This window comes from Tetrao urogallus (genome assembly GCF_951394365.1).
Source record: "Tetrao urogallus genome assembly, chromosome: 24".
NCBI lineage: Eukaryota > Metazoa > Chordata > Aves > Galliformes > Phasianidae > Tetrao > Tetrao urogallus.
In genome coordinates, this window is record NC_136837.1 from 3,872,354 (window position 1) to 3,886,791 (window position 14,438).

The following is a 14,438-nucleotide window of genomic DNA, read 5'->3' on the forward strand; positions in this document are numbered from 1 at the left end:
ATCAGGAAAACAAGAGGGGGCTGCTCGTCCCAAGCAAGCCAGGGAACTGATCTCTGGCTGATGGACTGAGAAACTCAGCTCCCCTATGGAAACTTAAATAGCACAGATCCTTCAGAGGATGATAAAAGTGAATCAAGTGATAAAACCCAGCCACGCTGACATCCCAGCTTCCTTAACAGCACAAGGATTTAATCTAGACACGCTGTCCAAAGAAGAAATTACAGATTTAATCCCAACCAGCTGCCCTCTCCAACCACATTTTACCAGTGTACACGTATTAATAAATTTGTGATGCTGGATCCCTACACCACAGCCTCAAATCCATCACCAACCCACTGAGATGCTTTCACTGATTGATCCATAATTAACACATTCAAGAAATTAAATCTCATTTATCAGAAAGCACCCAAGGAAACCAGTTGCTGTGACAACTGCATGTAAAACCTCTAACAAACTTAATTAGGATCATGCAAGCTCAAGTCTGCCAGTGACACCAGAGCCCATCCTGTCTCATACTGCACATATAGCTTCCCAAAAAGCACAGAATGATCAGGAACTTATCAGATCTACAGCAGATCAATTGATGGATACATTCCTGCCTTCTCCAGTCACAGAAAGACAAGAATAAAAACAAGCAGATTTACATTTAACAATCAAGGTGAAAAACATTTATTTGGGAAATGCATCCTGTATTGTTTCAAACTACAAAAAAATTACTCCACAAAAGGAGGAGACTTTTAACTCCGCATGCAATGCCAGTTACACGTAACTTTCTATCTACCAGCAGGTCAGGCTCCCACCAGAACCTTCTTCATTCACTCAAACCACTCCGAACTGCAATCACTGCTCTAAGAACAGCGACTTCTAGTTAGAAACACTTTGTAGAAGAGTGATATTGTCCCCTTTCAACATGATCCGACCTGCAACACAGAAAGGAAATGGGGGATTAGAGAGATCCCAGAATCACCTCATGTTTTCAAAAAACATCTCACGACAGAAGATCCCTGCAAGAAGATGCCCCTGTTATAGGGAAGGGTTGCACTGAGCCCCTTTCCTGCTGGCAGCCCCACATGGAAAGCACGGCAGGGCCCACACTCACAACCCACTCTCAGCTCTCACTCCCCATCTCTGCTCCAGCAGCATGCTGTCCCTGCTAAAATCCTGATCTAAATCAACGCATCCCTCATCACAGACAGTTTTAATCTTCGCCAGCAGTGGTAAATAGTAAACACCACTACCCAAGGGGCTCCTGCTTTGGCTCAGAGTTGATCCAGCAGGTGTGAGAATCGCTCAGGGCTACCAAGTTTAGAAGCAGCCAAAAGGAGTTTTGACCGATTCCTCCAGACACCTCAGGTGCACAAAGACAACATTTGGAAGATAACAACTCGTATCAGGCACAGAGATTCTGCTTTACATTCACAAAATCACCACCTTTGAAAAACAGCAGGAACAAAGACTGAGCCAGCACCTGCCCACTGTATTTCCACACCAACACTTGGCACGTGTTTTTACCTTCAAGTGCTGCTACCAGCAAGGCTCACCCAACCAGCCTTCACAGCACACACCATTCAGGCTACACAGACATGCTCACATACCCAATTGCTTCCTTGATTTTGTTTTGGAGTGAATCTCCTCTGCATCATCCAGCACCAAGTTCATATATTCATCAAAGCCCTAAAAATCAGCAGCAAAAGCACTCAGTTCAGCAACAGCAGTACAAACTATCATTGGTTTTCCTAACACGGGCTGCACATTAAGACTAATCATCAGAGAAGCATGAAGAGTTTTTTCCCTTGCACTACTTTTTCTCGGTAGCAAGCAAGGGGAGAATCCGTTGGAAAACCAACAGTAACATGGGGACACGTTGGTACTCACAATGATGCAGCCTTCTATCCGCATGTTCACCTGCTCATAAAGCCACACCTGGATCCTGGACCTCTGCAAAACGATGGGGTGAGCAAAAACAAACACTTCAAGCAATGCTGTTCTTTCTGTGCATTAAGAAAGCCTTGCTAGCAACAAGAAATCCTTGCAACCAACAGCTCTGAAACATTCCAAGGAGCAGCTCCCAAAAGCAGAACCTCGTAGGCGCTGGGCTATCGGGTCTGTGCTACACACAGAACGCGCATTTTGAAACAGCCACAAAGGAACACCGCTGCACGCCCGACCGCAGGGGCAGCTCCTGGTACGGAGATGTCCGTGCAAAAGGGGAACGGCTCTTCTCATGCACCCGAACAGCACCCGTTCATCCGAAAGCCACAAACCGAAACGCGACCCCCCGCCCCGCGGTACTCACGTTCTGCAGGTAGCGGAAGATGAGGTTCTGAGCGCGGCGTTAAGGACGGAACGACTCAGCGGTACGGCGCGGGACCCGCAGGGCCTCTCCTACCCTCCGCTCCCCGTCGGCCCCGCCCCGCAGACCCCTCCCCGGCCCCGCCCCGCCGCAGAAGGATACGATGGGCTGCACCATCACCTTCTGCACCTTCTGGCCCTGCCCGCGGTACGCCATGGCTGCTCCCGGCCCGCCGCCGCCACACGCTCCCGCCGCCACACACTCCGCCGGAAGTCGCAGCGCGCACCGGAAGCCGCTGAGCAGGGCGGGAGCGCGCAGGGGATGCTGGAAGACTCGCCCTACGCGGCCGCTCTAGGAAAGCCGGAGGACCGCGTCTCTACTGCTCCCGCCGCGCACGGATAGATCGCACTACTGCTTTCCCGCACCGGGTTAATTTAAAAGCGCGGCCGAGAGCTGCCGGGGCGAGCGGAGGAACCAGACTACGACTACACGAATACAATATTTTAAATAGAACGCAAACATGAAACGGGAGCATAAAATGTTCACAGGAACAAGGGCATACACAGATGCCATCTCAACGGCGCGCCAGGCACCGTCACGGCCGCCTTACGCCCCGCGCTCTGCCAGCTGCCAACCCCCCCCCGCAGCCCCGCATTATGGTCCCGCCCACCGCTCCCGGCAGCGCGGTGACGCACGACGCAAGGCGCGGCGCAGGCGCAGTGGCGGCGGCGGCGGGGCCATGGCGGGCGAAGCACCGCTGCCCTCGGTGGCGCGGGCGCCCCCTGGCGGCGGGTCTGGAGCCGTGGCCGGGCCGGGCCGGGCCGAGGGCACCGAAGGGCTGTTCGTGGCGCTGGGTGCCGGGCTCGCCGCCGCCAGCCACCCGCTGCTCTACGTCAAGCTGCTCGTCCAGGTCCGGGGCTGGGTGTGTGTGTGGGGGTGTGTGGGGGCCTAGACCCCCGTTTGGGGGCAGGGAGGAAGGAGGAACTCTGCGGTGTTGGCAGCGGTGTGCGGGGGGATGAGGACATCCCGGGGAGTGGGGCATCTCTATGGGGTGACGGCCTGCGTAACGATGGGGAACCCCTTCCTCCTTACAGAGGGTTACGGGATGAGGTGTGAGGACCTCCGTACAAAGGGAAGCCCCGTATGTAGCGATGGGAGCTCCTTATAATGTATGTGTGTGTGGGGGGGGGGGGGGCACAGGGTGTGAGATGGGATGGCAATCTGTCACCACGGTCCCCGTGTCACGGAGATCCCAGCTGTCACTGCGAGGATGGAGGTGCCTATAAGCTGGGGAGCCCTGGGGGAATGAGGATATTTCTGCATCAGGGGCGGCTCTGTAACAGGGAATAGGAAATCATACATAGCCCTGTATGTGACAGGAGCGAGGACCCCGCAGAATGGGATGAAGATGAAAATACTGACACAGTGGGGATTGCTATAGAACAAAGGATTGAAAATCTTTATATGACACTGCGGGTCGTCATCCCTTTTCATCCTGAGATCCCCTCTGTAATAGAAACCCTTATAAAATGGGGGGGATGAGGGCCTCCTGAACCCCAGGAACCCTGTGTAACAGGAAAGGGACTGCCTGCATCATGAGACCCCCATCTGTCATAGGGTGATGGGGGGGGACGCAGCCATTCAGCAGCTCAGGCAGATGGGATGGAGGCCACGCGGTCTGTCAGGTTCAGGACTGCCAGAACTGAGCTGGGGATCTGCTCACAGGGTTTGTTCTGCAGGTCGGGCACGAACCACTACCTCCAACTGTTGGAAGAAATGTACTGGGAAGGAAAGTACTGTACCTGCCTGGCTTCTTCACCTACGGTGAGTCTTCCTGTGGCCAACCCATGCAGCCTGTGCTCTGGCAGGGCAGAGTGCTCTCTGTGGCTCGGCTGCTTCTCAACTGACAGCAGCCTGGTGTTTTCTTACCCAGCCAGACACATTGTGAAAGTGGATGGGAAGAGAGGCCTCTTCCGTGGCCTTACTCCTCGCCTCATCTCAAGCACTTTATCAACCATCACCAGGGGGAGCGTAAAGAAGGTAAAGGTCGGCTTCTCTCTCCATAAATCAGCTTGTCGGGGCAGCCAGTGCTACTGCAGCAGAGCCACAGAGGCTGCACATGCTTGCAACCAGCCATGACTGCATATGCTCCAAATAGTCCTCCAGGACAAAAGGAAAAAAATACCCATATCCCCAAAACTTATTTTATTGGCAATCTTCATTTAACTTGAGCGACCATTTGCCTTTTGTCTTTGGCAAGCAGTTTCATGATGGTTTTCAACCATTTTTCTTTCCACCCATCCTTCCCCCGTCTTTCCTTTTTCCTGGATTTTTTTTCCCATGCATTTTAGAGCACAGAAGCTCATGGTTTTCCTCTTCAGAAGTCAAGGGCTTGCAGGTCGGCATCTCCATCAGTTTTGACCTTGTGTTTCTTCTCTTCCTCCTCAGGCCTTTCCACTGGAGGACATGGAACACGTGTCTAACAAGGATGATGTGAAGACTTCCCTTAGGAAAGTGGTGAAAGAGGTGAGAAATGGCTGTGCAGTGTCAGCGAGTGATGAGGGAGATCACACTGGGGATGTGCCTTGAAAGCAGAGGCAGCTTAAACCGTGGCTTGTGGGTGGAATTACTTGTGGAGGAATTCCAGGTAAAAAGGCTGCAGCATTTAGGAGCCACTGTACGCAGATGTGAAATATTTCATAGAAATAGAGGCTTGCCACAAAAAAAACAGATTGAAAAGCAGGTCTGGGATCTGAAGTGGGTTGAGCTGCACTGAGGGAAGGGACCCAGTCTGCACAGGAGGAACTTTTCGTGCCATTTTCTCTGCAGACATCTCACGAGATGATGATGCAGTGCGTGTCCCGGGTTGTGTCACATCCGCTGCACGGTGAGTCCTGTCCCTCTGCCCGTCCTCCCCAGGCCAAGGAACCCTGCCCTGACTGAGCACAGCCCCCAAAACTCTGATAGAGAAGCTCATCCCGTAAACAGAAGCGGCTTTGTATGAAACCACAGAACAGATGTGGGTCCCAGTGTTGAGATGGCTGATATTCAGCTTGGCCGTGAGGAACCGACCCATAACTACATACTGAGGGAGAGGACCAGTATGTAACGTGCCTTGCATTGATGAAGGCCACTGAGAGGAGCTGACCTGCATGAAGGGCTGGCAAAAAAGACTGGGTTACATTCTCCATTGCATCCATTGCAACCCAAACTCCTTTCTTTCTTTCCTCTTAGTGATCTCTATGCGCTGCATGGTCCAGTTTGTCGGCCGGGAAGTCAAATACAGGTGAATGGCTGCAGTTGTGGAGAGTTTGGGCACAGAAAAACACAAGTCCTGAAGTCAGGCCTGCCTGGTGCTCCCACGCTGTGGGGGATGTGGTAATCCAGGAGGTCTGGGAGACAGAAAAATGAATCTGAGCTGTGTTTAGAGGGTGGATGACAGCGGGGTGAAGGGATGTGGGAAGGCTGGACTCTGCCCCTGGAATCCCTTTCAGTTCAGCTTTGTGCCACTGGGTGTTTTGGTGGCTGCAGTGCACCTTGCTGATCACTCAGTGAGATTCCTGCCTTTTTGTTTTAAATGCTGATAGAAAGGGAAGCTGTCTGAGGGACAACCTCCACATGCTTATAGCTCTCCTCCTTTCTTGGCAGCGGTGTATTCAGAGCTATTGGCAGGATATTCAAGGAGGAAGGGATCCTGGGATTCTTTGTGTACGTGAGTTGTTTGAATATCTTCTCCCATGGGTGCTGATGACCCCCTGAGCTCCCTCCTACCAGTAGCCTTGTCTGCCTGCAGGGCTCTCACATCACTCCTGTGAGCAGAGCTTGAATCTGTGCCTTTGACAGAGCTCCAGTTTGACCATTAAGTTTTCCCCTGATCTTATCTTCAATCATACTTTTAGAGCCCAGGGAAAACTCAGTATTTTTACTGAGCTTTTACCCCTCCCACGCTGCTCGTGCTTCTTTGTGTTTCAGCAAAGAAGCATTTAAAGCATTTGTTTGTGCAACAGGCACCAAGTTCAAGTGCAACAATGAGGCTCCTTGTTGAAATAAGAGCCAGGGCCTGGATAAGAAGCACATTCCTCTGAAAAGCACCACGGGTGCTTGTAATGAACAGGTGGTTCATGCTGGCAGCAGGTTTGCCCATCTGATAGGAGCAGAACACTGCACAGTGCAGGGGCACTGCTGCCCACAGCAGCTTGTCCAAAGGAGCTCAGACCCCATCGTGTGAAGCATGGTGAACTGACAGCATCACTAAAGCAGAGGTCCAGCAGACACTTTCTTGCTTCAGTTCTTAATTAACACTTCTTGACTTTTTCTCACATCTGTAAGACAGAGCTTCCTGCTGCCTCTGCTCCTGGTGCAGAGGTAACTTGCTTTATTACTTCAATCATGGTAAAGGCAGCTCTGAAATTTCAGGAGGGGCTTTCAGGCCTGATGTGTTTGGCTCTGGAATCACAAAATCTGAGCTTTCAGATGAAACAGGAACACATCAGCAAGAGGTGAACAGGGTGCCTCACTATTTTTCCCCACGGAGAAAGAGCTGGAGGTCTACAGAGACCCCCCTTAACCAGGTGTCACCACATCTAACTTGCAGCCTACAGCTGTTCTGCAGGATCTGCAGCTCCACATCACCCCTGAATGCCATTTCCTCCACGATGCTCCCTGAGCTTCAGCCTCAGTCCCCTCTCCTCCAGCTCCCTAAAAAACAGCCCATGGAAGGAGCTGGCTATGTTCCCTCTTTCCAATAAAATAAACACTGTTGGTAGCCTAATTAAACTTCGTGGTTCACAGGAAAGGTTTTAACACAATGTAAAACGTCTCAAGAGGGCTTTGAAGTTCTGTATGCTCTGCGACTCCGCTAGGAAATCACACTGCCACAAGGGGAACACAAACTACGTCTGCAGGCCCAAACTGTTGCTGTTTTGCTCTCAGTGCTCCTAGTGCCATCTGAATTCCCTTACAATCATTGAGGACCATTTATTTCTCATTGCCTGACAACCTCTACGCTCACTCTGAGGGCATGTCCAGCTAGAGAGGAAGATATTTCAGTGGATGGACTGACTTGATTCCCCTGTATCTGCAGCAATCTCCTGCTGCAAGCAGACCAGCACCAGTTCTCTGGGCTCTGAAATGCTCTTGACAATAAAACAGCAAGTGGAACAGGCTGCTCCAGAGCATGTTTTCCCAACTGCTTTTCTACTGCTGCAGCAATCAGAGCAGGAAACAAAACCGATCCCCTGAGGTCCACGAGAGCCCTTCCCTAAAGTCTCCCCTTCTCCTTTCAGCTCCTCCCAAAATAAAGATGCATTCTGGGGAGTGGGATTCCTCCGTGTTGGCAGAGGGAAGGGGGGGGCTTGGATCCTTCTGCACCTCACGCCTGTGTTTTTACCATTGCAGAGGTTTAGTCCCTCACATCCTGGGGGATGTCATCTTCCTCTGGTGCTGCAATCTCTTGGCTCACTTCATCAACACCTACGCAGTGGACGATAATGTGAGTGGAACTGCCCTGCAAAGGGCTTGGGAATCTGCACCGAGCACTTTGAGCTGCAAGGCATCAACGGGGAGGGGAGACTAACACTGGAACAGACTAATGTCAGGCTCAGAGGGATGTCACGAAGCGACAGGGACAGCCTGGTATTATCCACCTCCTCCGTAATCCTTTGGCTTCTCTTTTCAGTTCAGCCAGGCGTCGGTGATCCGGAGCTACACGAAATTCGTGATGGGGGTACGTAGACAGCTGCCACAGCATCCCTCTGCCTCCTGCTGTCTGTGGGGTGAGAGCTCGTGGTCTGGGGGCAAAGCGGGTGCGTTTGAAGTCTCTGCATCCAAAGATAAGGATAATTGAACTCACATGCTAGAAATACTGCTTTTGTCGTGAACGTGAGAGGTGCTACCAGACTTCTGTGCTTTCAGATTGCAATGAGCATGCTGACGTATCCATTTCTTCTCGTGGGAGATCTCATGGCAGTGAACAACTGTGGGTACGTCTGTCACACTGAGATCTGATGCTTTCCCTCCAGTCTCTTGTTGTCTGAAGCCTTTACCATCCTAAAGCCTTCATGCAGAACCATAAATTGTATGGCACTTTGCATAGGCACCTGGTTTCCCATCCCAGGTTACTTACAGTGTTAGATCAGAGGGTGCAGGCAAGCAGAATGAAAGCTCAGATGGGGAGGAATAATTGGGAGAGTGGTGGTGGTACAGCCTGATCTGAACTAGACCAGAGGCAGAAGGGATCAAAGGGAACAGGCATGAAGAAATGCAAAGCTGTTAATGCAGCACAGGGAGACAGGTGAGAAACAGGACCAAGCAGCAGTAACTCCTTCACCTAGCCTGCTTGCCCAGTTCTGCTGCTTCCTGTGTCTTTCTGTGTGTGTGCTTATGAGAATGGGTTTGGATCTCACCAACTGGCGTGATGCTCTCTTGATATCTGCTCCTTGAAGGTGTAGATATAGCAGACAGTCCTGCACTCTTAAGGTATTCAGGTAACACTCCTTGTTTGTACGCTCCTGAGGTAATGAAATTAGATGATCCACTGCAGTGTAACAAGCTGGTCATTTGGCCTTCAGCCCAGTGCAGACACTGTGTCTGTGTCCTCACTTACACTTGTGTTATCTCTGGATGTTGTGACAGCTGTACAGATCATCTCAGCTATGTTTCATTGCCATGCAGGTTGCGTGCCGGCCTCCCTCCTTATGCTCCTGCATTCACATCCTGGATCCATTGCTGGAGGTATCTCAGTAGCCAGGTGAGGGAGCAAGGCACACACAGTGCTTTGGGTTCCCTTCACTCCTTCCTGAGGGCTCTGGCACCGCCCTCAGGTACCTGTGCTGCATTCCTGATGTGCTCTGTAACTCTTTCCATCCTTCCAGTTACGGCACTGGTACCAGGCACGGCAGTACTGGTGTGTTCCTGTTACCTTAGCTTGCAGCCTCCAACCTCAGGCACTGCATAAGAGCAAAGCCCCACAGCTCTGCCCTGTCAGGCATCCTTGTTAGAAGTGCCTGACCCCAATGCTCCCAGGGTTGAAGCCCCACTTTCTCTTCTGTAGCAACCTGGGGTGCTCAGGGCTGGCAGCCCTGCAGCAGACACGTCTCATTCCTTCCCTGCTAACCTAGCAGCAAAGCAGCACTTCAGCATGGATGCCCTAACCCCATTGTTTTCCTCCTCAGGGGCAGCTGTTCCGTGGCTCCAGCCTGCTCTTCCGCAGAGCACCCATGCAAGCAGCCTGCTTCCCTATCGACTGACCCCAGCTTGCAGGGAGAAGTACAAACTTGGACTCCTTGAAGAACCCTAAGCTTGTTTCCATATGTATATTTGTTCTTTTTGATCCAAAGTCTGTGGTGCCAGAACAAGGCACCTCCTTTCCAGCAAGGCCAACCACCAGCTGGCCTGCAGTGATCTGGCTTCAGGCTCCAGCTGAGTCAAAGCCCCTTCCTCATGGCTATCTTGATCAGGACGCATAGGAGAGAGAGCAGAAGGATGTTTCTCTGGTCTGGGCTGCGAATCTGATGATACTGGGAAAGCCTGTGAAACCAGAAAATGCCCGGATGCTAAAGAAACCAGCCCCAGGATGCAGGGACAAAAGACTGCTTCGTTCTGCCTAAGCTGAGAAGCGGCAAGAGATCCAGGGCTGCCCTGCTGAGAAAAGCAGCAGCAGCACAACCAGCTCCTGTCTTGTGTCTCGTGGAGAGGGCTGATGTGTGTGGCAGGTAGCTTGTACTGAACAGTCAAGACTGAGACGCATACTTCAGGCTATCTAAACTCTAGGGAGCAGCCCAGCTCCCTTGGGCATGAAAGGGAAGTAATAATTTCAAAACAGAAAAGAGAAACAGTCCCATTACAATGAAGTACAACACGTGTCCTTAAGAGGAAGGTATGACTTGACTCCAGGACAGCATCAGAAGATGGAGAAGGCACTTCAGGATGTGCGTGGCACACGGTGTCTGCTGTGGGAAAGCTTTTTGCACTGGGAGGAGCACATTTAGGATGCACCTCACAGCCCAGGGAAGCTGGGTGTACTGCAGGCAGCGTGCATGTTTCTAAGGGAAGGGTTTGGTCCCTGGTTGGATCAGCCCCTGCTCAGGTACAGTGTTTCCATGCTGGATCATGCTGCATCACATGAGCATCTCCCCCCCAGGGCGGCATCACCACTCACTGATGGACAAGCACAGAGTCCCGTTATGGTGCTGGGCTGTTGGAGGTGTTGATCTGCTAACTGCTACAAGCAGGAGGGTTTGTCTTGCAATAGAGGCACCAGGCCCATCGCTGTCTGAAGCAAAGGAATAAATCTCAGCCAGCCAAAGGCTTGGGAACAGAGCCACAGGCTTCTCACACATGCAGTGACACGGCAGGCCCTTGCATAGCAGGGCTCACCTGTGACAGCAGTGCAGGATTTATCCTCAGTTCCCAGACACAGAATTACTGTTGTTCCTCCCCTTCCCCCCCCACCGGTCTGTGCTGCTACCACAGCCAGGCAGATTTCCCCCACTTCAGTTCCCCACGAAGCAGTCTTTTGCACAGAGTTCAGTGTGTTACTGCACTCCCTGGGAAGAGGTTTTGGGGCCCTGAGCAGGCTGCAGGCAGGGGCAGCAGCAGCACACGTGGAGGCTGCTGTCCCCAAAAGCTCCCTTTGGTGTTGTGAAGTCGGTCCTGTCTGTCCTCCCCCCCTGCTCCCCTAAGGTTTGTGTTACAGTAACAACACTCAATGCATGGCCCTGACCCCTAACCAGAAATTGTTTTAAAGAGGATTTAACTATGCTCCAAAATACAGCTATAAAACGACTCTCCTTGCTTGTTTCTTTTTCTTTTCTAAGGCAGTGTGAATCTGTTTTGTACAACGGGCTCCTTTGCTCAGGAAGGGTCTCCATTTAAGGCATTTCTTTTAATACAGGAGCTGATTTCCTGTGCATCTCAACATCAGGTGCTGCACAGCCCACATCAGGCACTTGGTCTTTATCCTCCAAATAAAGGCCACCTTCTGCTGTTCACATCTCTGTAAAGCCTCCTGTAGCACCTTCACCTTGCATGCACCCTGGCTGCAATTGAGAAGCACTGTTTCTTTTAACCACCTCTCTTCAATTCACCGTGGCTCACAAACTTTGCTCGAAACAACTCTTAAATGCAGCTTTCAACCCATTTTAAATGAAAACCAGGTTTCAGAGGCCTTCAGGTAGCACACAGGAGGCAATTCACAACCCCAGCCTGACCTCAGAGCAGGGGCTGTCACTCATACGGTCCTTAACTTCCTTACCTCCTGCTTTCTGGTTCTTCTTGTCCCTCGCTTCCTTTGAGCTGTCCCTCTACTGGGACAGCAGCTGCACCAGGAACAGGCAAGGAGAAAACATCACCAGCCCCTCCCTTTTAATTGCTGCCTGTTAATTGGACGCCCAGCCCCTGCAGCACAGGTGACAAGGATGGGGCCCTGCTGCTACAACAGAGGAGCTCAGGGCTGAAACTGCAGTTGGGAGAACAAATGAAGTGGGATGGAAGGAGGGTTGGGTCCGGCGCCGAGGACCCGTGCACGGCCCTGGCGTTCTCCTATCTGGCCAGTAAGCAAACTTGTGTTTAAATATTGACTCTCCAGCACAGAAAATGGGATGGGTGGAGTTTGCAACCGCCCTGTGCCTGCAGTTTATCGTTCCCCAGTGGAAAGCGGAGATTATCGGGACTTTGGCCTCATCTGCTCCCAGCTGCCGAGGGGACAAAGGAGACAGAGATTGAAGCTGGGAGAGGGAAACTCAGGTCGAGGCAGCCCTGAGCCCCCCTGGGGCCCTTTTCCCCTGCAGAGCTCTGCTGCTAAAAGCCCTTCAGCTAAGACAAAGACCTGAGCACACCTTTCCTGGTGCTGTCACTGCAGTGTTAGGCATATGGGCAGCGAGGCAATGCCCCGCAGCAGTGCTGCCCTCTGAGTCTCTTTGTGCAGCTCTCCTGCAGCAGGGAGCTCCATAGAGGCAAATAGTTCCTTAATAATAAAAGTAACCCCTGGAGAGGCGACTGGTGCAGCCCAGTCCTGCTGGGAAGGGTTCAGGGTGGGGAATTGGGACTGGGGCACGATGGTCACAGAGCGGGCAGGAGTGAGGTGGGAGGTGATGGAGAGCATCGAACGGGACCTGCTGGGGGCACAGAGCGAGAGGCAGAGGGAGGGATCAGAGGGAAATCCAGCCGGAGATGAGGACGAGAGGCAGCGATGGGTGCAGCCTCTCTCCATGCAGCCGCGTGTCCCCACGCACAGCCGCAGTCTGCGGGCAGCTCCGAGGTGTCGAGCAGCATTTCACACCCCCTGCTTTGCACACAGCCATTCGGAGGAAACTCTGCCCGCCCCCCCAGCCGACCCCCCCCCCCCCCCCCCCCCCCCCCATCCAGCAGCACGGGGGCCCCGCAGCCTTGCTTCCTCCCTGCGACGAGACCCCGTCGGGCCTTCCTCCCACCCTGCTCGCATGGCCCCCCCGCCCCGGGGGGAGGAGAGAGCCGAGGCCACGACATTAAGTCTCCCCGGTTCGCAGCGCAGCTCCTCTCCCCACAGCACAGCCCCACACGGGGCCACGGCATCGCCGTCCTCACGGCCGCTCACCCCGCTGCCGTCCCTCCCGGCCGCCCGCTGGCAGCCCCACGCTGTCCCTTGATTAAAACATCCCTAATTCTCTAATCTGGGCGAATTGAGTTTCTTCCTTAAAAGCCGCCTGCGCTCTCCGATCCCGGCAGCGCGGTTCTTGTCACTCTGCCAAAGGAGGTTGGGAGCAGCGTCACATGCAGCAAAGTTTTACAAGCCGAGAGAGAGCCGGCTCGGGAGAGGAACGGCAGCGAGACGGACGCAGGGACACGCTGAGCGCAGAACCTCCTCCGGGTTCCCTCCGGCTTGACCTGAATGTTTATTTTTTTCCTTCTTTTTTTTTTTTTTTCTTTTTAATTGTTTGGAAGAACAAAGACTTCGGGCCGGGGTTGGTGTTTGTTTTGCAGGGCCGCTGCTGGGGAGGGGGGATGGATGGATGGATGGAGGCCGAAGCCGTCGGCTCGAAGCCCCGCGTCGCCCTGGCCGCGTTGCCGAGACCTCGCCTTGCAACTTGGAAGGAGGAAAGACGGGGGGAAAAGGAAAAAATAGAAAAGATATAAAAAAAAATAAAATATGATGACGTCACTTCGAGCTGGGGTGCCTTCCCCGCTGCCTGTCAGATGTGCCTGAAAAGAACAGGGCAATAAAACAACAGCCGCCTCTGTCTCCCTCGTTAAACACGGCGCTAATTGGATGTTAATTTCTCCTTGCTCTTCTCGCTGCTCGATTGTGAGGACTCTGCCTCGCTCTCCCTCTCGCTCTTTCTTTCTTTCCTGTTGCGATGCTCTTGGCAGCTCGGAGGGACTCCGGACTGCGGACTGGAATCGTTCAGGAGCACCGCATGGATGAGGCGTGGGGTTCCGAAATGGGGCAGGAGAGATGGATCCCGAGAGCTGTGCGAATCTCCTGTCCTCCATGCATTGTCTTGCTGGCTTGGAGCTGTTCTCTTCCCATTTTTCTTCCTTTCGTGTTGGGTCCAGCAAAAAAAAAAAAAAAAACAAAAAAAAATTTATAGATATATATATATATATATACGGTCAAAAAAAAAAAAGAAAAAAAAAAAAAGCATGATTCAATGACGACAAACCCCCAAACCTCCTCCCAGCTCCCCCCGTCTCGCCGCACACCGCGTGGAAACAGGCGTTGGAGGGAGCCGGAGCAGGAAGTTGTTGTTCTCGGTGTTGCCCAGGTCATCCTTCACGGGTACGTGTGCAAGAGCGGCAACGCGTGGGGCAGCCCCATGGGCAACAGCGTGGGGCAACGCCGGGCCTGGGGGCAGAGCCGGGTGGGGAGAGGAGGGAGGGAGCAGCGGCGGCGGCTGCTGGGGGGAGCCATGTGGGAGTCGAGTCCTACCTGGGAGCCGTGCCAACTTCCTGCAAAGGGTTACAGCCCCGCGGCTCCCAGAGCCCACCAGAGGCGAGTTGGCTCTTGTCACGCATCCAAGGCGAGAGGAAGACAGCGGGAACGGAGCAGGTACCGCCGACGCCGAGCGGCCTCGTTCGCCCCCCGAAGCTCGGCCGCTTGTTTTGATTTAAACCCGCCCAAAGGAAAGGCCCCGCACGAGGCCGACGGGTGCCAAGGGTGGGGTGGACG

At 53.1% G+C, this 14,438-nt stretch overlaps 3 protein-coding genes across 3 annotated transcripts in view; 2 read left to right on the plus strand and 1 right to left on the minus strand.

The window, feature by feature from the left end:
- Positions 1-864: 864 nt before the first annotated feature.
- Positions 865-2,509, minus strand: SNRPE (small nuclear ribonucleoprotein polypeptide E; the record flags this gene model as incomplete). The annotated part of the gene is made up of 5 exons (XM_079546419.1): positions 865-920; positions 1,596-1,674; positions 1,876-1,938; positions 2,297-2,323; positions 2,456-2,509. The coding sequence occupies 5 exons, from the start codon at positions 2,507-2,509 to the stop codon at positions 865-867; spliced, it is 279 nt and encodes a 92-aa protein (XP_079402545.1).
- A 304-nt stretch (positions 2,510-2,813) lies between these two features.
- LOC306955035 (mitochondrial carrier homolog 1-like) lies at positions 2,814-9,540 on the plus strand (the record flags this gene model as incomplete). The annotated part of the gene is given in 14 exon segments (XM_079546266.1): positions 2,814-2,862; positions 2,865-2,923; positions 2,925-3,203; positions 4,033-4,117; positions 4,227-4,333; positions 4,742-4,819; positions 5,123-5,180; positions 5,528-5,579; positions 5,942-6,001; positions 7,691-7,784; positions 7,971-8,018; positions 8,207-8,274; positions 8,966-9,041; positions 9,466-9,540. Coding segments are annotated over 14 exon segments (1,188 nt in total).
- Positions 9,541-12,348: 2,808 nt separating this feature from the next.
- LOC306955219 (mitochondrial carrier homolog 1-like) overlaps positions 12,349-14,438 on the plus strand; it is a gene marked incomplete at both ends in the record, with an annotated part of 7,621 nt that continues 5,531 nt past the window's right edge. Inside the window, 2 exon segments of the mRNA XM_079546466.1 lie at positions 12,349-12,551; positions 13,951-14,048. Coding sequence (XP_079402592.1) covers positions 12,349-12,551; positions 13,951-14,048 — 301 coding nt within the window.